At 32.4% G+C, this 26,016-nt stretch overlaps 2 protein-coding genes across 2 annotated transcripts; both read left to right on the forward strand.

The window, feature by feature from the left end:
* The first annotated feature begins 786 nt into the window (after window positions 1-786).
* Window positions 787-24,654, forward strand: LOC113401840 (protein tyrosine phosphatase domain-containing protein 1-like). The gene is made up of 12 exons (XM_026641908.2): window positions 787-929; window positions 8,974-9,153; window positions 10,719-10,799; window positions 12,952-13,067; window positions 14,064-14,186; window positions 18,285-18,468; window positions 19,273-19,393; window positions 20,343-20,508; window positions 21,008-21,141; window positions 21,661-21,771; window positions 23,559-23,696; window positions 24,348-24,654. The coding sequence occupies exons 1-12, from the start codon at window positions 790-792 to the stop codon at window positions 24,651-24,653; spliced, it is 1,800 nt and encodes a 599-aa protein (XP_026497693.2). The 5' UTR covers window positions 787-789; the 3' UTR covers window position 24,654.
* Window positions 15,169-16,403, forward strand: LOC113401841 (retinol dehydrogenase 11-like). The gene has a single exon (XM_064218958.1). It carries the CDS (start codon window positions 15,254-15,256, stop codon window positions 16,250-16,252), a length of 999 nt encoding a protein of 332 aa, XP_064075028.1. The 5' UTR covers window positions 15,169-15,253; the 3' UTR covers window positions 16,253-16,403.
* Window positions 24,655-26,016: the final 1,362 nt, after the last annotated feature.

A 26,016-nucleotide genomic window follows, 5' to 3' on the forward strand; every position in this document is an offset into this window, starting at 1 on the left:
TAAACGTATATTTTGTTTTAAGAAGGGACAGTCCTACGATCAAGTTATGCGTTCCGCTCTCCAAACACTTTTGACAATGAATTCGTTAAAAACGCCTTCAATTCAGTTCATAGTTTAACGGGTATTAATGTGTGAGTTGTACCAATAGGGCACAGATTATATCGCAAATCGTCGTTGCGCCTGCAAAAGTCGCTGTGTTTTTTTCTTATTTTTAGATTCTTATGCCGTTTTAATCGTTATTTCAATTTATGTAGCTTTCGATGTATGAACGTCACAGCTAAATTTTAAAACTTTTAAATTATTGAAGTTATCACAAAACTGTTTTTACAGTACGTGCGTATTGAAATAACGATTAAAACGGCATAACAATCCAAAAATAAGAAAATAAACATAGCGACTTTTGCAGGCGCAACGACGAAATGTCACGTAGGATGGAGAAGACACTTAGGAGATTAACAGAAGCGCCTTGATAATTAAAATACACAAAATAAACTGTAGAAATCTATTAAACACAATTCTAAATGTGGTCTTAATTTATTATTGGTTATATTTTTTGTTATTCATTCTGTTCAGTGTTAACATCTAAACTAAGAAATGCAGGCTTGAGAAATGTCCTACCAAAAAAATCCCTCTGAGAAGTGATGAGAGTATAAGAATAACCTACCTCCGTAAATGATAAAATTATAATAATATAACTTTTTTTTTAAATTACGTACGTAGAACGTATTTATACTTAAAACCCGTTTATAAAAAATGACAAAAAAAAATTGAAGATTATAAAAAAAAGCAATGAACGGTACCACATCAGATACAGAGACTTGTGAACAGACGTCGTGCCCACTGTGGGAGAGACTGGGATGCGCGCGTGCAACGCGTTTTTTTAGACGACGGCTGAGGAGAGTGGCTCCCGAAGGCAATGGAAAGACGGGGTAAGTTATAACATTTATGTATGCACAACACAAAATATATATTATACAAATATAGCAATAATATATAGCATTCTCTACCAGCCAACGAGGTAGGGCCGGACCTTAAGTTAGCCCTGAGCCAACACTACTTAGGGGCCCACCTAAGACATCTGAACGTAGACTTGAAACCATACGACCTCTTTAATTTGATAAAGTTATGGATTCTTTCGTATTATCGTCTATTTTTGGCTTTGACTTGACTTAGCTGGGCCCCCTGAATCCACGGGGCCCTGGGCTGAAGCCCAAAAAGCCATATGGTAGATCCGGCCCTGCAACGAGAAAATAATTTAATTTCATGCAAAATATCATATCAGACGTCTTAATGTTCATTTTAACTGCCTCATGGCTCTGGTGGTTAATTATAAAGCTGAAGATACCAAAAATAATAGTAACTTTTAAACTTTTAAGAAAAATAGTAAAATTTTGTCTCTCCAAAAATATTAATTAAAAAAAAATGCATAAAAATTACACGCATTTAAATCATTCTTAATAGTTCTCTACCGTTTATTATAATATTCGATTCCATCAATTCGTATTTAATATTGCACGATTATGTATAATTAAAATGTCATTGTGTTTAAAAACTGTGCCAGAGCTTAGGGAACTCAGTGAGTGGGGCAATCTGAACGAATAATTTTATTTATTTATTTGAGTAAAAAGTAAATTACAAAAAATGTATAAATGTCGTTTTAAGGTGTTTTTAAGGTGTTATTCCAAATTCAAACATTTGCTAAAAATATAAAAAAGGAATAAGAACTAAAATCATCACAAGACCACAGAGGCCTCATATCCGATAAAAATATTTTGTCACATATTTTTATCGGATTTGTCACATATGTTTATAGCAATCGTATCTAAACGCAATCAATGCTGTTTACCCGTTTCCTTATTCAGGTGTAAGTCAGGATCAGTCTGCATTTAGTGGAGCAATCTACAACATAAAATATGGCACTTGTTTTGACAATACTGCGTCTAATTGCTTCATATATTTTATGTTGCTTAATGTAGCCGACACAAAACTATTTTATAATTTTGTTCCGTATGTATTATGACTATTAATATATATTATGACCTACCTGTATAAAATATAGGTAGTATATATTTAAGTTATTTAATTTAAGATTTCTTAATAGCATGTAGGTACAATATAGAGTAACAATTTCTATTGTTATTGTATTTTATCCAGAATATTATTAAAACTGCACTTTATTTTAATTATAAAAAAATATATTTATTAATATCTATCCCTTTAAAAGAAATTAATTTCGAAGTTAAATCCGTAGTTTTTCGACGCGAAACGCTGACCTAATGAATTTACAAATGGCTGCCCTATATTTGAGTTAAATCAAGATAGGTTTGACCTTCAAAATGAGTAGTAAACTTTTTATTACAGTTAATTTTAGCTCTTGCTTTATTTCTATGTTATGGTCTGGTGGTACGTGTTTTATTAACCCATGGCGGAACGACGTAGAAGCAACGCAATAAATATTTTCTATAAGAATAAACTCTAAAGTCACCGCAGAACACGTTCGTCGAATGTCGATAAGTGATACGCGACACTGGCTTTAAAATTAAATTAATTTGTTATGGTAAATTGTCACAAACACATCAAATTGTGTATCGCCGTAAAGCGGTTTTTGATTTAATGAGTGAGAGACGAAGTGATACTTTGTAAATAATGGAATTGCTGTTTCTATGTACTATATATTTAGCTTAACTTTTTTTATTCAATATACACTTAATAAAAAAATCATATATCTATTCCATTCGTAATTGTCATCGTAATCTGTGCGTGGTGATAAAAAAAGAATGAAGGAGACGTCCTTGATATGTCATGACATTTACACGTCCTGCAGGTGTGAAAATTAAATTCACGCTATGAATTGAAGTGAATATTACTGGGCGGTTATTTATAGAAAACTTCGCTAGAATAGGTGTTCGATGGAATTATTATATTTCATAATTTAATTGGACCGTATTGTGAAAACAAAAATGTAACAACGCGCAGAAGTACATTTTATTATTGTTAAATTTGTATCTCCACAGTAATGTTGTACATACCTTTGGTTTATTTTGTCTTGAATTTAAAAAAAAGCATTTTTTTTCAACCAGCATCACAATATTAAAGTTCTTGGATATCTTTTTTTAGTCTGTATTTGGTATTCGTATGCAATATAAGTGTCTGTTAATATTAAAATCTGTCTTCATAAGAAGATTGTAGGCGACATTTTCGTTGCGAATTTTTCGGAAAGTGACCTCAAAGGGGTCATTGTCTTCTGATGGATCAGTATAATAAGTCGCTCAGATTTAAAATATAGATCAAAAAATTTTTTCAATGATATGTGAACATTATACTTACATATTTATACATATAATAATAGAGTTACTGTCATTACAGAAATGGTTTTCTTTCAAGGAAGTATCGTCGATAGATGTTTCAATAAAAATCAAATGTAACTTTTTTATTACGAAAAAAGTGGCAAGAATGCTTGAATATAAGACAAACATTCCTCAGTTAAACCGCAATCCCGATTGTCAGGACGAAAAGGGAACGAGATTTCCAGTCAGTGGAGTCAGTAACACGAGGTGTAATATATTTTAGACAGTCATCTATAATAGAAGGTGCCCGCGAAACTTTTTCGAGACCTATAACAGGTTTTATTTCGATTTCATTTAATTGTAAATTGCAGGTTGAAGGATGAAAGCTTATTAAAATGAAATTTTTAATGTCAAATAGTATACATTAGTTCAGTTAGAATTGGAGTTTGTCAATAAAAAAATACTTTAATTTTGTTTACGTTTTTAATTTTTTTCCTTATACAGCCGTAGTACCGCTCTCTAACCGGCCAGCAAATATTTTTCCGCTTCCTAAAATTAACACTAATAAAATTATTACATTGCAATTAAGGAACCTCTTTATTTTTCTGCACATCTTCGGCTAGAGCTCTTTAAATAAGACCATAACCGATTTTTGATGTGCAGCTATCCCCCACCCACGATCATTGGGACAAAAATCGGCTTACGCTATTAATATATAAGATTGTCATTCCCACGCTTGAATTGTTTCAAATGCAAACGGAACAAAGATATAATTTGAAGACATTTTTGACATTTATTTGTGACAGAATATCCAATATCATTAAACAGATGGCTTAAATCAATGGAATCACGCGAGCAACTCATAATATTTCATAAAGTTTATATAATAACATCAGTGAAACGCGATTGAGCTTTCGTAAATTTTATATGAGACTATTTTATAAAATATTACTGTAACTTTAAATTGCGTGACGATAAAAAGGCGAACTACATAATCGAATACTGAGATATATTTTAGACTAGTAGGTAATAACAGATAACTAGATTCTATATATATCTTGTACAGACGAATATTGTCTTTTTGTTGCCTCATCATGAGTGACCACTGAACCTATGGTGATGTAATCTGAAATAGAGGTGCCTGAATCTAGATAAGATGTTATGTATAGGATACGTCATGGGTATATAAATAATAGGATAATCTAGACATGGGTGTTTTTGGTTTTGAACGCAAACCGATATTTATCAGATTTCTAATTTCAAAAACCATTCTAAAATTTAAAATTCGAATCGGCAATCATTTTTTTAGGTAACGACGAACACAAATGTACCATTTAGAATCAAAGAAAGTCTAGGATCAAGACTAGTAGAAAATATTTATATTGTCGTCATAATTATTTATATATTTTTTAAATATAAACTAACTCATTTCTATTACTATACTTCACTCCACTGTAAACAAACACGTTAAATTTCTCGATCGAAAGCAGATATCGTTACCATTTAGGTTTGCTAGATCGATTTTTGAAATCAGTTTTCCAGCTGAGAAATCGATACGAAACGATTTATGTTTGAAATCGGATTTTAGATTCGTTTTGACATTTCGGTCTCATGTCTAAGAACATAAACGGAACAATCAATTTTAAATCAGATCAAATCAGAGAATTGTTATAATTGGTTTCCTTTAAGTGCCAAATCGATAATGTTATCAAAGTACTGACTTCCACAGCTTTTCCAAATTCGGCCATGTTGGATTGTGGTACAATCAAATACAAAGTGCGATTGGGTCTAATCACACTCTTGCCAATACTTTTGATTGTTTGATTGATACAATAGATAATAAATAAATATGTTTTTTTAGTAATAAAAAAAAACTATATTACACTTTTATTCGAGATAGTGCGTCCAGACAAAACAGTCCGGTACCTTTGTCTCCTGTTTATTGCCCGATAGTATTTTGTTGCCTATGACACGAAGATTCCACCGCGCCATGTTTAGATATACCCTATCTATTATACAATCAAAATACAATTATTATTATTAATAGACAAATACGGTTCTGCTGGATTCCTTATTAAAGTAAAGCCATTAGAATTTTTAATATTTTTTTTAAACGAACGGAATTGCCTTTCATTTGTTATGATGGCGACTTGTGTTCAACTACTGGTCGTACAAGAAATGTCCAAAAACTATACTGAATATACCTTTATTTAACAAAGTCGTCTCCGTAATAATGACATATTGAAACATGTAACAAATTCAAAGTTAAAAGAAATAATAATAAAAAAAATAATTAATTTTCTGATATACTGAACAGTCGAACACCATTTTTTTTTGTTATTTCAAACAGCAACTGTTAGAATTGTTGTTTTTCGTTACAATAATAGGAGGGCAACCTAGAAATGTCTACTGGGACCGCTAGTAAGCCATGTAAATATTATTTTTACGACACATGTTACAAAAGTCTATTAAAAAAACATAGTCATTTTGTGGCTCGTGCGTGTAGGCGCGTATATAAATATAATTAAAAAAACACTAGCTTTAATACGCAGCTTTAAATCGAATAATTTTTTGGCAGCGAAATTATAATCTAATATATCTCTTTTGTTGATATATTTTATTATTTTATAAGGAGAACAAATATTCGAATTTTTTAATTGTAGCTGTTCATGGAAATACCGACCTATCAGCTGATGGTAAGTAGTCACCAACTAGTTTGTCGGCAGAATATGTAATATGTTTTTTCGAAATTTTCTTTAATTAATTTTAATAAACAACAGAATCGGGGACAGTCCAGTTTTATCCTATTTTCTGATCTCTACTTGTACTCGAATACACCGCTAAAGGTGTCAGTGACCGTCTGTCGTGTACCTATATTGCACTGAAACTATTTAAAAAAAAGCTTATAGCTTTACGTTACTAGCAGATTTTGGTTAAGTATACCAAAATATATATACTTACTGCATGAAATTAATAATTAATTCAGAAATCACTATAAAAACATTCTAGAACAGATTTTGAAGTGCTACCAATGTCCAATGTCAAAAATAATGAATATCATTCGTGACGAGTGAGCATAAAATCAACAAACCCTCAAGTCCCCATCAATAATAGTTCGTTTGACCATTACTAAATAACTGTCCTGCATAATACCGATAGCAAAAATTAAAGCTAAATTGGAAATAGAAATTTATAATAAAAGTATGTACTCTATGTAGTGTAAAGTGCGCACTATTTCATAATTGAAATGGAATTGTCTTCCAGCACACGTGTGGGGTATCTCTTATAACCTGGGTTCCTTCAAACGAGCCGTGATGATAACTTGCGGACGACTAGCATGGCGAGGGCGACTAGTGCAGTTCATTCTCCCTGACTGTTTTCGGGCTTGAACCCCACTACCACTTACAATCAGTTGGAGTGGAGTCAAATGCCTAACCTGTTAATAAAGACTTGTTCTTGCTTTTTATTATTATATAGCTAAATAAACGACGTCTAGCAGATTTCGTTGTAATCTAGAAGGACGCCCTTGCACGCAATGCATTTATAAATATATATATATAATTACTCATTAGTTATGAACGTATACTGTAAGCAATCAAGAATTAATAATTAAACATGGCAATTGACATCTCATTACAATAATAGTTTACAGAAATTTAATTACGTGTTATGACAAAGTTTATGTTCATGGTTGATAAAAAAAAATACATCATTTTAAAATTGTCTATAAAAAAGAAATGTGTCTGCTGACCGTACACGATAAAAGACATAATTAAAAGTCGCTTTTATTCATGCCTTTAAACTGTCAGTTTATAACAGAACATCATTCGATGCGCTCGTGTTGTGTCTAGATATAAATATTCATAACTTAAGTCTACATAAAACTAACCTTTATAAACGTTGTTTAGCAGACGTTTCCTATAACGTTGCTTCGTCTCTTTCTGTCATCATTAATTCGACATTCAAAAAAAGCACTAACAACATTATTGGTGAATCCATTAATAAATAAACATAAGCCTTACCTACCCGTGAGATTATTTAATTAAAACTGTTAAGTTATTATGAAATATATAAAGTAATTAATTTTCAGAATGTATAAGTAAATTAGTTAAATTATAACAAAAGCATCAGGAACGTATATAATAATAGTCCAGACTTGACTGAAAGTCATAAACTAACCCATAATTCGACGAAGCCCGAAGCACCGAGTTTCAAGGAACACAGATTAAAAATCACTGCCACAGCCTAAAACAATACGAACTTACCGTTTTGACGTATTCGCGGCAATTTCCTCGCGATATAGTTCTTTCTCACGATACAGTCACGTCCTATTTTATATATTAATTACAAAATATTAATTGGGTCATACACGTGAGACTCATTAAAATGCGGTTCGTAACTTTTTTTGACTAATTAATATAATGAGGTTATCGTGAGAAAACTTGTTTTGTTTTTGTACTGTGACCTCTTTCATTTCCACGTTAAGAAAATACTTTTAAATATTCTGTCTTGGATATGGTCTATGAGAATCATTCTATATTCGATAAGTGTATTAACATCATCAGCATCCCTTTATCTAGGATATATGAGACCATTCGTTTGACAATATTTAACCGAAAACATCATTAACAGGACCTTATATTATAATTAAAAGTATTTTAAGTGAATACTGATTTAATTATTGATTGATTTTCTTTCTCACTCTTGTTTAGATAAATTTGTAAATTGTTACTTGTGTACAGAACTTATACGACGAGTATTTATTGCATTGGACGTAAATAAAAGATGGCTAAAATAGCTTTCGTAAAAAATCGTAGACAATCAAGTATTAATTCCATCAACTTCCATAGATTCCACTTCTTGGATAGGTGAGTTCCACTTCATAATATAATTTTTTTTACTATAAATTTAAGGTTAAGATGGCTTAGTTTAGTGGAATAGTGTTGTATTATAAAAAAAGATATATTAATCAAAAAACTGATTGAAGACTACTTTGTAGTAGTAGTAGTTAATAGTGTATAATATAGTTTAGCTATTAGCAAATCGCGTAGCGTATTTAGATCCAAGTTTTATTTATCTTTATTCCTTCTTCAATTGGAATAGACTATATATCTGATGATATTAAATATGATAAAGTAGTACTCATTTATACGTTTATAACGAAAGATTGAAATAAATTGCATGCAACGATTTTTTTTTATCACATTTCCACGTTATAATGACCACGGCACTGCACTGTGTTCCCTATAATTTTACCAACTATTTCGGCTCTATCACGTTATTTACACATTAACGCCAAAACACGTTTGTTTCGTTTCCATATACAACCTCAACCTATTCGGAATTATTCAAATATGTTTCGGTATTTATTTGGTGTAATGTTTTTTGAGCACACACGGCCAAATGACTGCGGCTTCAAACTTGAACTACGTCGAATTTTAATGTGTTTAATTTGTGTTTGTAAATCATCTGCTATGCAATAAAGGAAAATATTGCGACGAATCTTACATGTAACGGATATATTTATGCTTCCTGTTGGAATATAGTAGTAACTCATTGGAGCTGCGTATTGGAATATGTTCTGAAGTTTCTTCTCAAGCAAAGAGGACGTTTTTTTCCCGAGCTGTGGGACATTAACGGGCGGGCTTTTACTTTTTACATACATAAACCAACAATTTCCTTTCAGGAGTCGTGAATCTCGTCGGCGCGTCGGCCCTCCCAAGGCAATATACAGTGGGTTCAGTGAGCGCGTGCGCACAAAGACTCCTGCAGCGCTGCAGTGCGCGCTGTTTTGTGGTGGTTCTCGCTGTCAGTATGAATTGCCAAGACAGAGTCGTACTGCAATACAGGGAGTGTATTCTGATTGGTACGAATTCAATTTTTAGATAGTCTATTAAAAATAATGAGGTTTATACATATATCTTTTAGAATACTAGTTATTTCACGTATAAAAAGAAACAGCGGACCCGCTGATATAAAAACTGGGTCTCCTATCAAGAAAAAAAATATATCAGCCAACTCAAGTTTTTTTCGACGTCGCTAACGCTTAAATTTGACGTTACGGAATAAGTTGCTCAGTTTTGCCGAGCCACCTCATCTGGTTTAGATTAAAAAATATATCATTTGGTTATACCCAATCTGGTGGATTAATTTTAACAATAGTTTAAACTATGAATGTATAATATCTTAGTGGACATTGTGCACCTGGGTAGGTACGAAATATTTAATATTACCTACAGCCTAATGTCTCTGGGTGGTGATAACCACTTAAAACCAGGTTGCCCATTTATGAAACCTTATGAATAAAAAAAATATATAAAATTGAATTTGCTTTTCGACTAACAAAATTCCAGTCACGACATACAGTTTTTCTGCTCCAGAACATGTAAAATATTCTGATAGCACCACAGCCACTTGAAAACGAAAATATTTCGTTCGAAGGGTAAAAAAATAATCGCGTGACCGCCATTAAGGCACTCGTGATTCATTAATATATTATAATATTCAACAATATTACATCTAACACGTTACTAAATACTGCTATAAATGTATAACAGAACACGCTAACATAACACAAGTATTTATTAACATATTGAAGTTGAAAACTAATAAAAAATTTAGTTAAATTCATTTTCACTTTGTAAAATTATATTTTATTTTTCTGAATCATGTAAGTTTGGCATAAGCCTAATTATATTTAACTAATATATAATATGAATACCTCATAAATATAATTTACAAGCCATACTAGCTGCTCCACACGGCGTGGTCTGGGCCCTCGTTTATTTTGTGTTTATGTTATTTTATATAAAATAAAAAATAGATTTGTTTAAATACATCGTTAGAATCTGAGCATAGTGCGTTAAAAAAAATATTGTTGCCAGCATTTTGAATTTTGATCGCTAGCAAATATGTAATATGTCAAAATTTTGCACATATAATTAATTAGAAATGTCCTTAATTGTTAAATATGTGTTCAGTTTACGTTACTAATATTAATGTAAATTCAAAAATACTTTAGTACAAAAAATAAAATTCCTTTCCATAAAATTGAGCGTTCGAAATACCCGCCAAATTGGAATGAACGAGAACAAAATTTTGTCGCCTAATATTTTAATTGTTATTAAAACGCTTTACGTATTATGTTATGTACGTTAATTTATTGTACAACTTTAGTTTGGACATTATTAATATTACTTTGACTTTTTTTTTGTTTATTATGACAACGATTTTAATATTAGTAATATTATTTCTGAGCGTTTTATAAACATTGTATTGTTTGTACGATATATTTACATCATGCAATAAATTAATTAAAAAATTTGATTAATCAATTATTGTTTATATTATAAGATTCGTATCTCCATAGTCCATATGACGATAATATTATTAACAAGCAATGTGCACTTTAGAACGTTTTATATATTCCAGGGTCACAGACGACATCCTCGCGATGGCGCGTCCAAGCACCGCCAGTATAGCCGCCAGGAATATTATACAACAGTTTCATTGGTAGGTTCTTTTTTTAAATTATATTTTTAAACCGTGAGATTCGACACAAGATTAGATTTTCGAGAGATGTGAAACATAAAAAATGCTATAATTTTTTTTGTGATCAATGAAAATAACAAATAAATATGGAATTAGATAAAATATAAAAAAAATATTTTCCTTAATAAAATAAATACAACGAAGTATATATGGATTGCCTCGTTGGTCAAGTAGCTAATAAGGCATAGATCTCGAGGTCCTGGTCAAAACTTAGGTCGGGCCGAAATTATGGGGTTTTTCTGACGAAAAAATCTCAGTAGCAGCCCGAAGTATGGAATTAGAAATGTGTACACTCCCGTACCTTGGAATGCACCTATAGCTGTTAGTCCTGTGCATGAACTCTTTTCGGTCATGTCGGATTTGTCGTCTCATTGGAAATGAAGGTATAGAGAGTGCACATGTGCTGGCTGGTTTCCCTGTCGTGGCCGCAATCGAGTAGACAACAACGGCAGTGTGCCGTCACAAGGCGGTTTTGTCCCTAGACGCGCCAACACATGATCAAAATTAAAATGCGCTCCTACACTGACTGAAGTAAATCATAGTCAAATTCATTATTTAATATAAAATAATTACTATCGCTTTGTGATTGTTAAAAATCGGTTCCCTTTATTTTCATATTATGAATATTATTGAAAGCCCAGCCGATTATTCAAACCCAAGCAAGCATCATGGAAAATTTTTTTTTTATGAAGTAGGCGGACTAGCAATTTAGCATCCGATGGCAAGTGGCAACCACTGCCCATAGACATTGATTCTATTAGAAATATTAACCATTTCTTATATCGCCGAAGCGCCATCAACTTTGCAAACTAACTTGTTACGTCCCTGGTGCCTACAGTTACAGTGGCTCACTCACCCTCCAAACCGGGACAAAATAAAACTAAGTATTTATTGCTGTTTGTCGATAGAATATATACTGAATGGATAGCACCTATCCAGAGGCCCCTCTGGATAGGTGCCATCCATTCCAGGTGCACAAAGCAATACCACCAAGTAACAATTTACGTTGTGCTCGACGATAAAGGATAACATAGTGGGCGATCCCCATATTGGATGTCTGTATCTATTAACCCACATTGCAGCAGAATATTGGAATATGCTCCAAGAAGAAAGAGGCAAGAAGGAAGAGGAGGCACTTGACCTACAGTGGGATATTCAGAGGCTGTTAATTTATTGTAATCATAAATAATTTATTTATTATAATAAATCACCATCATAAAATTGTAATACTATTTTAACGTTGTTTTGCTATCCCTACTAGACACAATTATACGTCTAGTAATTAATACAATAAGACTGTATTTAGAGACTGACTGCTTTACATAATAGAATAAATATGGAACTACCTTAGAAACGATTACCTTCAATAATAAATTTAAAAAGCATTTTGTGGAGGTCTATCGGATTTGCAATTATTTGTCTTGTCATTGCTTCGGTCAAAGACAAAATACATCAGCGTGTTACTATCACAATAGTAGTTAATCTTGTACATGACACCGTAAAATATAAAAAAAATATATAATTATTTTATAATTACAGAAGCATTGCTCTTACTTTGTTTATTGACTGTCAAAATAATTCGACCAGTAGGACTCCTTCATGTTATATATCTTTCTTTTTTCGACAATAATATTTACAATTCAATCATTACTTTTGAGACGTCCTGGAGCGATCGTTTCATTTCTAAGTCGTATTACCATCTTAAGATGTTATTTTTTTTTTATAATCTTACGAACATAAATCATTTTTGCCAAGTATATATTGAGCGACAATTTATTTATTTTTTTGTCAAAGAAAAAATACTTAATTAGTGGGTACTATCCAACAGGCTTGGAAACTAAAAAATCGTCCACCGGGTCGACTAAAAGAAAATCATATAATAATCAATATGTTATAACGTACTATATATAGTGGTAATTAAATACAAGCACCAATAATTTATTGATAAAACAAATATTGAATACAACCTTATACAGGTGTACATCTAGCATTTTAGAGAATATGCAGTTCAGTTAACACAATCTCTGACAATGTAACGAACAACAAAGTTACTCCCTACCGTCGGCGTCGTCGTGACTGCAAAACTGCTCTTTTATTAAATTTTCTTCCACAGTTGGGGAATCCGCACGGTAATCAATCTGCAGATACCAGGAGAGCACTCCAGTTGCGGACCTCCACTCACGAAATCCGGCTTTACGTACGACCCTAATATTTTCATGGCTAATGATAGTAAGTCTTATATCTGAATATTCAGTTATTAGTATAATAGAAAATAATAACGCCCCACTGCTGGGCAAGAAGGGCCACCACGATACCCCAATGCTTGATACGATATGAATACGAAATGAATTAAAAATATATATTTTACTAAACTTTATTTTAATAAACTCATGAATTCGGTGTTGCTTGCCCCGGGACTTGAACTTAATTTACATTTTAATTGTGTGTGTTGCAAGATGTTATTTTTCCCGTTTTGTAGTTTTCTATTGTCTGTATGTAAAAGTGTTTTTGCTATTATACGATTAATTAATAATACTCAGCCTGTTACGGGAAAGGAAGATCTTATTATTGGCATTTATTAATATATGTGAAAGCTGTATTTTTTTTTCTTGACGTAAATGTTTTTGTCTTTATCTATACTGTTGTCGCCGTTTAAAATTATAATAAAAATAAATCCGGTACGAAGTTGGCTAGCCTGTTTTGACAAGTGGCGACACCTGTACGGAGCCTACTTCACGTGATCGACAGATGCTGAGTTCACTTTATTCGGTACCCTAGCGAAGGAAACATTACAGGAGATGAGTTTTAGATTAAAGTAAAACTGGTTCATGGTATATTTTTTCCTAATATAAACATGGTTATTTTTAAGATAAGTGATTGAATTTGCTATTAAAGTTTAATAAGTCAAACGTTTTGTATATTGATTTGTAGTTGTAATATGTTTTAAAATAATATATATCGTAAATTAAAATGAAACTTATTAGTATTGGAAATTAAAGTAATGATTTGTTTTCATTGTTGTTTTTAATACTAATATTATAAATGTGAAAGTGACTCTGTCTGTCAGTCTGTTGCTTTTTCACGTTCAAATAAATTAACCGAATTAGATAAAATTTGGTATGAAACCAGCTTACACCCTAAGGATGGACATAGCCTAACGACCAAACCCAAAAATCTAGAGCGAAGCTGCGAGTAACCTGATTTATAAAGTTATCGTTGTTCCAGTTTATTATTACAACTTCGCGTGGCCGGACTATGGCGAGGCGAGTCTCAGCGGATTATTGGATATGGCTAAAGTGATATCTTTTGCGCTTCAAGAAGGCAGAGTTGCTATACACTGTCACGCAGGTATTGTTGGTGCATCATGTAGCTTAATTCATTAGTAAAAAATACAAACTAATTAAAAATGTTGCATATAAGAAGTGTGTCCTGAGCAAAATCGATCACGACAGCAATTAGGGCAAAATTGTATGTATAATATAGTAAGTACTATCTAGTCTCTCGCCGTGGAACTTCCTTACAATTTTTATACTCCAAGTCCATACTGAGAATTTCATGAAAAAAAAATCTTAATTAATTTATTGGCTCGACCTTGGGTTCGAACCCAAGATGTCGGGAACTGCAGCCCTATCGAGACACTAGACCGACAGGCAATAACATAATTTATAGAGCTAACAAAACACGCTCAGTTCTTAAAGTAAAGCTAAGGTTTGGAATCCAGAACCGTCATTGTCATTAGTCACAGGTGTGATGGAGAATTGCGATTCAACAGGGAAATGCTGCTATTCACACTACTATTTCATTCATTCAAGATTTGTACAGGACATATTCTGATTCTTATTTGTATATACATAAGTAGTTAATTTAAATAAAGGGTACAATGTTCGAATAAGAAACGATTTCGAATAGGGAACGATTCCGGTCATGGCTGTCGTTCTCCAGGAAGACCAGTCAATTACGCAGAATATATTATAGTGCATAATTTTATGCAAGCACAGGTGCCATCTCTATTTTCCCTCATTCTCATAAACCGATGGGCCAAATCTGACACTACCGGAAAGAGTTCAAGAGCAGGACCGACGGCTTTACATGTTTTTCGAGGCACGGGAGTGTACTACATAGAGAGTACACTACCAACTTCCATACTTCAGGCTGTTACTGGGAATTTTCAGAAAACAGACAAAATAACCTACTAATTAACTATCTGGAGTCTAAAACTAGAACTCCAGATCTGTATATATCAACCCCTACAACGAGACAGTCAAAATGAGGCCTTATAATGTTAATAAAAAACATAAACCTCGTTAATATTCGTAAAGTTAAAAGTTATAAGTCACTATATGTTTAAATTATAAACAGCTTGTGTTATAAAATACGATACAGAAATATAGTCGCGTTTCAAACAGATTACAAACATGTGGTCGATCTTGGTTTTATTTATTGGAATTTCTGCGAAAATTATTGGTAGTTTCTTAATATTTTGCCTTTTATTTTTGATTGGATTACGGTTTTGGCTCGAACCATTCAAAGGTGTTTGTAAGTGTAAAACAAAACTGCATGGAAAAATAGCCCTTATTACCGGTGGTAATTCCGGTATAGGATTCGAAACAGCCAAAGATTTCGCTAGAAGAGGTGCAAAAGTCATAATCGCAAGTAGAGATATTAAAAAATCAGAAGAAGCCGTTGCAAATATTATAGCAACGACCGGAAACGAATCTGTTGAGCACAGATTTTTAAATTTGCTGAAGAAAGATAGCATAGAGGCGTTTGCAAAAGATTTCAATAAAGATTTCCATCGTTTGGATATTCTGGTCAACAATGCTGGTATTGGAGCTATCAAGCAACAAAATACGAAAGATGGAATCGATAAGCTAATGCAAATAAATTATGTTGGGCCTTTTACACTTACACACTTGTTGCTGGATAAGCTGATTGCCTCGAAGCCAAGTCGAATAGTTAATGTGTCTTCATATCTTCACAAAATGGCAAAGTTCGATTTTCAAAATTTAACTGACGTATTCACAATTACAGACAAGACAGATAGTTTATATAGTCAAATGGTTCGATATGGAAATGCTAAACTCTGTGATATACTGTGGACCGTGGCATTAGCCAAGAAACTTCCCAACGGTGTTACAGCTAATGTTCTTCATCCGGGTTTAGTCAAAACGAACATTTTCAATAATTTCAATCCAAATGTTAAGAGAGTTCTCTTCCTTATCATAGATTTGCTATACAAGACGCCATTAGAAGGCGCTCAGACGATAATACATTTGTGCGTCTCGCCGAAACTGGAAAAAGAGACAGGAGGCTATTATATGGATTGCAAAAAAGTAAGTCCTTCGAAAGCAGCCGAAGATGAAGACCTTACGGAAAGACTATGGCATAAAACTTTGTCACTAATAAAACAATGACTTCTATTCTCATAATGTATTTACCCAAGTAATTAAATAAAGGCATTAAGTATATTTTTTAAGTCGTGTGTATAAAAAGTACGTATTTCTTTTTGTTGTTTTGTTTTAATTGCTATATATAACGTAATACTTTATTTATGATAAAATTTATTCATAAAATATTACTTACTATATTTTTCAGCCAAACAAATGTAAACTCTGTAAAAATTTGATATTTTAAATTGATAAATGTTTAAATAGGTAAAAAAATTATGACTTTAGAAATATAATTATTTTATTGATATAATATGGAATTATATATTAGAACTGTAGGAATTTTATAACTATATGAATAAAAATGTAAATGTTCATAATTTATTTACTAACAACAATTATAAATATTTACGTCTACGAATAATCTTATGTATTAATAGCGTAAGCCGATTTTTGTCCCAGTGATTATGGGACGATAGCTTGACACATAAAAAATCAGTTATGGTCTTGTAACAATTTAACAAATAATTAATTTTCGGAATAAGCTACTGGTCGACTAGAGAGTGGCACTACGGCCGAATAAATGAAAGTCAATTATTATCGACAAACTCCAATTGTAATTGAACTATTCTAGCGGCAAGATACGATGGCCGTTTTGACACATTAAAAAAGTGATGTGAAATGTAAATTTATTATCGATATAATATATTCAAATCTTTGTTTTTTTGCAAGTAATTTAATTCAAGTTTTTGTTGCAAGTAGTATCTGATTAAAAAGGTTTAATAAAAAATATATAAAATAAGTTTAAGTAATATATTCGAACGAAATCAATTTAAATCAAAAATTGGAATTAGAATGAATAACTTTATAAACACATTACATAAAAAAACATAAATATAACACCGACTACGAGGTCGAGTGTGAGAGTGTGACGTACACGTTTACGCAAAAAAATAAATAAAAAAGTTATCTTCGCGGGATCCTAATATTTGTAGTTTAGAAATCACATTCGATAAATTTTATAACTAACTGCACGTCACTATTGACAATAAAGAACAACAATTTGCTCCTTTGATGTAATTATTTATTAAATACGCAACTTCATGAGCGGGCAAACGTCAAAACGGCCATCATAGCGTGCCGCTACTATAATGTATATTATTTGACATTAAAAATTTCATTCAAATAAGGTTCCATCATTTTGGCGCCGAATGTAGATGAGTAACTTGCAGTTTACAATGAAATGAAATCGAATCAAAACCAAAGATTTCGAAATTCCTAAAAAATCTTTTGAATAAACGCGGCCGAACAACTAGTTATCATTTATTCGTAGAATAAATATAAATAATTGATTTGTTGTGGCAGTAACGTTTGTAATTTATTTTATTCGTTAACAATTACTGGTTAAAAACAAATAATATTTATTAAAACCACTGCAAGCGTCCGTAAATTCAAAATGACGTAAGTATTCCTAATTTAAATTCCGAACAAAGAAAGTCAATAGGTCCACTTTATATATTTATTATACTTATTTATAAATATTAATTGGATTGAATATCCGCTGTCATGAATAGTCCAGTCATTACGTACATATAGAAATGCAAATGAACCGAGAAAGCCATATTTTAAGGATATTACATTGGGGTGGGGGGGGCTAAAAAGCTTAACTTTAAATTTCTCACCCGTTTTTGCCGACGTATTGACTGGACTAGAAATCAAAATGAATTATTTTTGTAATTATTCTTGTAATAAATAATGTAAATGAAAAATAAACAGCGATCAATAGTTGATTGTATAAAATGTTTGCAAAATAAATAAAATAAAATACCTAAGGGTAATTGTTTGAGTCGATCTTGAATTAAACACTGATTTCAATAATAAGGTTACAACCTGTAAATGTGACCAGTGGTCAGGCCCCTCCTCTCAAGGAAAAGGTTCGAAATTAATCCTACCACGCAGCTCCAACACGTCCCAATCCGTAATGTACAAACCTGTAGCAGATTTCCTCAGGATATTTACACCGCCGACCACGAGATGAACGTATCTGATCATTTTACAGGCCTCGGACGGACAGGTGTTCTCATTGCCTGCTACCTGGTGTACTCACTCCGTATACGAGCGAATGATGCCATCAGACTTGTGAGGAAAAAGCGACCGCGATCGGTACAAATGAGCGGACAGATTCTGTGTGTGCAGCAGTTTGAGCACTACTTACTACCACAGACCATTGTGTTCAGTTCAAAGTACGTTTACTATATTTCTAGTAATCATTCATAACTCGAGCACAAGCGATTACTTTTTTTTAATTGTGTATAAGTAGACGAACGGGCAAAGGGTTGGCTAACTGGTCGTAAATAATCACCTCCGTCCATATACATTGGCAACGTACGGAATATTAAAGGTTACCAACACTTTGTGTCTTGTGCCTGGAATTACACTGACTTACTCATCCCGAAAACGAATCAAACAGAGTAATATTTAGTTATAAACAATTGTACTACTAATTGATATATTCCTAAGAGAGATGAGTTGGTTGTACGAGGCGGGCTTACACAAAGCTCTACAACAATTTATTATGAATGCGAATTGAGCACGCAACGTTCAGTGCATTAACCACTGGGTCATGTCAGCATCTATAGAACAATTTACGTTTGATATTAGATACTCGGTATGTGTATAATAAACTAAAAATACGACTGTGATCATGTAAAACTATCTCATTCCAGTCCTACAGTTGCATTACTTTTAAATAAATATATAGTACTAGATGAACCTGCAGCTTCACCCGCACGAAATAATAAAACTTTTGCATACAATCCATCGCCCCCAATTTTACCCCCTCAAAAGGTGAATAAAAAAGAATTGACTATATCTTTCTTCGGGACAAAACTATTATTATTATTAGGCTAAAATTGGTTCGCATTCATAAGAGTTACTTTCGTATTTATAACATTAGTACAGATTATATAATTTATAATATTTCCACAAAGATTTACACAAAGATATAGATAGATTTAAAGATTTAAAGATCTTTAGCTTGCTTTCAGGGAATCATTAATGTTGACAAGAGATCGAAAAACATCTGAGTTCACACTCCGACAGTATCTGTACCGGCAGAGAGCTATCTTGCATGGAGTTGAAGAAAGGGCTTTTAAATTATTGCCAAAGGTAATTTAATTTATCAAAATGCATAATAATTAATACATTGTATTTCACCATAGATGAAAGAATCAGTGACAATTATTCCAAAAACACGAGGAGAGCAAGTAAACTTACGTCGCATAGCTTAAGATTTCGACAAGTAAATAAATCCTTCCTATGTATAAAGTCCACAATTATTTTTAACTTGGCCTATTAATAAATTAAATGTCAAAAAAACATCGATAAATAAGGCATATTATCGATGCAGGATTATATTCATGATAAAAAGTCGGAGATTTAGTATTTGTAGATTTCCGAGCTTAATACATATTACTTATTAGTACAGCCTATTACTTAGTCTCGTGAAAAAGATATTCGTAGATAATGTCGAAATATCGAGCTCCACCAAATAAAAATAAAAAACATAGTAAACATCCCGTTTCAAATACTTATTTACTATAAAAATAACCATGTTAATTTAAAATCTTAATTGTACTTTATTGTCATAAAGTATTTTTGAACCTCCTTTAATGAAGAATATTCAGGTTGCTATTTTTTTTGCTTAAGTTATTTACCTGATTACATAATACATCTCAATATCTGTATATAAATAAGCAGAGGCAAAACAGTTCAGATGCAGTTCAGTACATTTTTCTCTTGTGTTTTTTATAGGTATTGAAATTTTTTAAAAGTTTTAAAGTGTAGTAAAGTGTTTTGCTGTTTATAGTGCTTTAAAGTCAGTCTCTTGTAAACGTTTATTCAGAAACAGGAACAAACGAACTATGACAATCAAACCTTTGATTGAAATGTTTTAACGCAAAGAGGTTGCACTGCTGCGTTTTTAGTTCCAAGTTTAAAAACCAAATTTAGTCGTTACATAATCGATAAGTAGCCTCATATCAACAGATAAATAATTAAAATACAAGTAAGTACCAAAGAACGTCAGTGACAAAATCGTCTGAAATAACTGTTCTAGATAGTATACTGCATCTGCGAGCGTCTCCTCAAGCTGTGCGGGTGCCACCAATCCGGTGGTCTCGACTTGCGGATCAGAAACAGACCTTTCTATACAACCTTCTTTGTCTACAAACTCAAACAAATTCCACGAACTGATCCACAATCTCCGGATGAATTTGTACCAAGTATGTGTGTAATTGTAGGTATAAGATCTATTTTCTTCGGTCTAGTTCACATATAGGTAATTTACATATTACATTAACAGCCCGTAAATTTCCCACTGCTGGGCTAAGGCCTCCTCTACCTTTGAGTAGGTTAGGAGCATATTCCACCACGCTGCTCCAATGCGGGTTGGTGGATATACATGTGGCAAAATTTCGTTAAAATTAGACACTTGCAGGTTTCCTCACGATGTTTTCCTTCACCACGAGCACGAGATGAATTATAAATACAAATTACGCACATGAAAATTCGGTGGTGTTTGCCTGGGTTTGAACCCGCAATCATCGATTAAGATTCACGTGTTCTAACCACTGGGCCATCTCGGCTCTTCATATCTACGCCAATTTATAATTATAATTATATGTATTAATAAAGTACGTATTATAATATCAAAAATGTGCTATAAATAATATTTCCAGAGCATTTGTTTTATTTGCATAATTTTGGCATAACATATTTAAGATCAAGTATCAACTCTGCCTATGGTTGAATGGAGGGATCCAATTGAAGAAGATATCGACAGGAACTTGGAGTCAGTCAGCAGAATAACAGGCAGCGCGAATGGTGGAAGGATACCAGCTTTGCACGTTCACGAGGTTCGTAATTTGTTGGAATAAAGCCATGCTAGATACTTAAGCATTTGATACTTTAACTGCCCTAGGACTATGGAATACACTACTCCGAGAAACTTTTAATAATTGGAATCTCCATATCAGTACTTTTTTGGCGAGATGGCTTGGATGTTTTTTGTTCGTTTTTTGTGGCGTCACAGTCGTAGTGACTACTAAAAGAAATATCATTCAAGTCATTCCTCTACATTTTGTCGCCTTGCCTTCTCGACTTATACAGAAACCGCTCCTATAAATATATATATTATGATTACACTAGTCCATCTAGTTTAACAACTTTATCACTTCGCGACAAAACCCTTTTCTTTCCGAATCAGTAAGGGCAGCTTAATACAAAATAAATTAGGGTGAGGGACAAACCCTTACGCGCTATTGTAAACTATATTATTGCTGACAATATTTCTAAACCTACCCTTCTTGTATGTATTGGAAAAGGAGAGCGTCCAACGATGTATGAAATGTCTAATTACTACAATTATGCAACAGGCTTTCATTACCGATCACAAGAGTCTTCCAGATGATAAACAAAAGTACCTCAAGCAATTGCGCACGGATATCAATCAGAGGAGAGACGCCATCAATAATATTGAGAAAGAAGTATGTTATTGTTATGTTAACTTTATTTATATAATAGCCGGTTATAATTAAATGCTACTCCTGGTCCATATTATTCCCATTTGAATAAAGTTTAAATAGCCTACATATAGAACCTCTTTTGTTTTTTGTTTATTGAAAAAATGAGCAATGTAAATGTCAAATGAGTCTCATAGTAAGTGATCCCTACCGCCCATAGACGCAAGTGTTTTATTACGAATAAGACCGTTAAAGGATTCCTTATATCGCCAATGTGCTACTAAATTAGAGAGCTAAGATGTTATGTCCCTTGTGCCTATAGTTACACTGGTTCACTCACCATTTAAACATCTGATGAGTGGTTGTGTTTACCCAGACGAACTAGCACAAATCCCTACCTCCTACTAAGTTTTGTGCGTGAATTACAACAGTTTATTTTAATTCATTGTTACACCTTATACCGCGAACCTTCTTGCGTAGTTTTAATTTATTTATGTGAGAACTTATTCCGTTTCCAACCAACACGCTTCATAAATATTTTTTTGGCTGGCTGGCTTTTTTTGGCTTTAGGCTACACCCTAAACAATACATACTCGTTTTTAAGTTTCAATTTTTCATATAAATTGTCATCAAAAACGCATCAATAAATAAATGAACATTAATTTGATGACCTCCGTGGTCGAGTAGTGTGTACACCGGTTTTCATGGATACGCCACTCCGAGGTCCCCGAGGTTCGATTCCCGGCGATGTAGAAAAAGTTCATTAGTTTTCTATATTGTCTTGGGTCTGGGTGTTTGTGGTACCGTCGTTACATCTGATTTTCCAAAACACAAGTGCTTTAGCTACTTACATTGAGATCAGATATTTATTTATTAATCATATTTTATCAATTGTTCTTTGTACAAATAATTAAATAAATATTACTAATCTTATCTAAGCGCAGAGAACTATTCACGACATGACATACTCGTAGCTAACGATATCCGTCGCAAATTTACTCACACATCCAAATCAAATGATTGCCCCCATAGATACCGTACTTTACTGTTTACTTTTTATCTTGTAATATATACGTCTATGCCCTTGTTTTGGTTCCAAGCTATTGACAATTGATATAGACGAATTAAATAAAAAACATATAGGTTAATACTTTTACACTTATGATTATATATATTGTAGGATCAGATTTATTTACACAATGTTTATTATCTAATTAAAATCAGTTTTTAATATACGGGGAACACATCAAAGAACAGAAAACATGTAACGGACCGACGATGACTAAGACCGAATTGTAGAAGAATAATGCTTCGCTTTTTTTTCTGTCTGTGTGTCGTTTGCTGAGTAACACTTGCCGTACGTTACTCGCGTTCTTATAGGGCGGTGACAATAAATGTACCCACGAATTTTGAACTGAAAGTTGAACACCCAACAACATATATATAACATAATAATCATAACATAATCAGCCTGTAAATTTCCCACTGCTGGGCTAAGGCCTCCTCTCCCGTTGAGGAGAAGGTATGGAGCATATTCCGCCACGCTGCTCCAATGCGGGTTGGTGGAATACACATGTGGCAGAATTTCGTTGAAATTAGACACATGCAGGTTTCCTCACGATGTTTTACTTCACCGCCGAGCACGAGATGAATTATAAACAAATTAAGCACATGTAAATTCAGAGGTGCCTGCCTGGGTTTGAACCCGAAATCATCGGTTAAGATGCACGCGTTCTAACCACTGGGCCATCTCGGCTCTTAACATATATATATGAATCTAATATTAATTTGCCTTACGTTCACTTTCACAGGATGATCCGCTCGTACTCACAGGATTATTATTCGAATGGCTTGAAGGATTGAAACAGCCTGTGCTAGACAGGGAAGATTTGTCAACCATAATAGGACGATGCAAGCACGTGAACTCTTGTCTAGATGTCTTAGAAATGGTAATTATATATCAAAATATACTTTATTCGAGTGAACATGAACAACAAGCACTTTTGAATCGTCATTTTAGAGAATATTGAACGTTATGCTATCACCGGCTCGGAATTTAGATTCTACCAAGAAGAACCGGCAAGAAACTCAGTAGTTTCACACCTTTACAACATTTTAAAAACAAAATTATGTATATTAAATACAATTATATTTGTATAATATTTATTTATTGTTTGAAAGTCAACACGTAAGTAATATCTACACGCATATTTTATCATCTAAGTCTAAGGGAACCTGCGCAAAGACTAGTGGCACCTCTGTGGTTAATTTTGTAAGTTCATGTGACAGTTCGAGCTGCATTAAGCATGTAATCTAAATTCTAATACAACCTCACGAACCGTTTAATTTTTTATTCATGTTAATATATACGCATTATTTATTCATATTTAACAAACGATTTTAATTTATGAATAATTTAAAAATAAAAATTTAAAAATATCTACGGTATTTTTGTAAACAAATAATTTACAAATGTAATTATTTAAAGTGATAATAACTGTATTAAAATTTATTTTATAAGAATATCAGTTCCTAACAACAGGGGTATAGTTTATTTACTCGACTTTCTTACCTACTTAACCATAACTTTTTTTTTTCAGGAAGATGTAATGCTCATAGAATATCTATTACGTTTCGTTTTACGCTTACGACCTCTCGCAGCGCATAAGAAAGTCGACATTATCAAACGTCTGATTGCCGCCTTAACACACCAAACCGTTCAAATTAACGGTAAAACACTTCCTGATAATGGTTTTCCTAAACTAAGGGATGGAACGTGCAGCCAAATTATCAATTTTATGCTACGACTAGTCGTTGAAATACAAAAAGATATAATAAAACCTGGAAGAGATGAAACGGATGTAGTAATTCCGCCACGTAGATTAAAAATAAAAGCTTGGAAATAAATATGTTTATTTTTTATACTTATCATCACAAACAAATAGAAAATTGTAAAGGAAAAATCTTGTATAAATAATATCCCTTAAATTCTGCACCGTCTTCTCAAGAAGTTGAAGCATTTACGTACAGACTTTTTTAATGAGTAAAATTATTTCATGTCTTCACTTTATTTATTGTTTATCCCTTAAATTTCTATTAATTGATGTTCCTACCTAAATTTGCCTGGATTTTGCTCCACTTTATTCTATGTTTGCCCTTTTATTCATTGAACACAAAATAAAATGAAAACCTATAACATTATTTTAGATTTAAAAAAAAAAACATTTACATTATCTATAGTAATATTATAAATGCGAAAGTAATTCTGTTAGGCTTTAACGGTTGAACAACTGCACCGAATTTGATGATATTTGATATTGGGGTATAAAGCAAGCTTTAACACCAAGGAAATACATAGGTTACATTTTTTTAAACTAGATTTCACTTGTTAAAACACTTTTTTGTCACTTTGCTATGTAATTTTTATGACTACCCGTCATAACTTCAAAATACAGGTTAGTTTTACATTTCTTCATATTAATGAAAAAAAATTGTGATAGAATATCAATTACGAGCCAATATAGAATCAAATATCCGTTGGCTCGTAATTGATTCGCTTATTGTTCTAAAACGTCTAGCAACACATATCCATATCAATTTTCTCACAAGGTTATCTATTCTAATATTAATTATAATATTATTGAGTGGTAAAATTTGTTTGTTTGTAAGCGAATGATAAAATTTAAAAAAATACTGGTAGAAAGCTACATTATTCGTGAGTACTATAGGGTATAAATGATATCGTTATAAGATATATTTTTTTTTATTAATAAATAGCACCCGTGCGAAACGCAGGCGGTTTCGCTAATTCATAATATAATCATAAAATACAACTCAAACTACTGGTACAAATAAAGTATAGAATGTGTTTTTTTTTTACAAAAATCATTTAGTATTAATATTAGGTTATTTATTTTAATGAGGATGATAATAAATAAACAAATCATAAATTGTAGGTACTAAGCTTTGTTAATATATATATTTTTAATAAATATGGTAAATTTCAAGATACAACCGACATACTACATTTGATCCGCATTTTTATTTTGAGTATATTTATGTGCCCGTGTTGAAACTAATAGTGTAAAGTAATAATATGAAAGTTCCACATCATTTTATTTAGCAATTTGGACATGAATTCGGAAAAAAAAATAAGTCTTCACCTCCATAATACCTACTCATTGTATAAAAGATTCTATAATTATATATCTTTATTGACTGTTAACCTTAACGACATGATTTTGCTAATAACACATAATAGTTAGTGGA

The sequence above is a fragment of the Vanessa tameamea genome, chromosome 25 (assembly GCF_037043105.1).
Source record: "Vanessa tameamea isolate UH-Manoa-2023 chromosome 25, ilVanTame1 primary haplotype, whole genome shotgun sequence".
In the NCBI taxonomy this organism is placed as follows: domain Eukaryota; kingdom Metazoa; phylum Arthropoda; class Insecta; order Lepidoptera; family Nymphalidae; genus Vanessa; species Vanessa tameamea.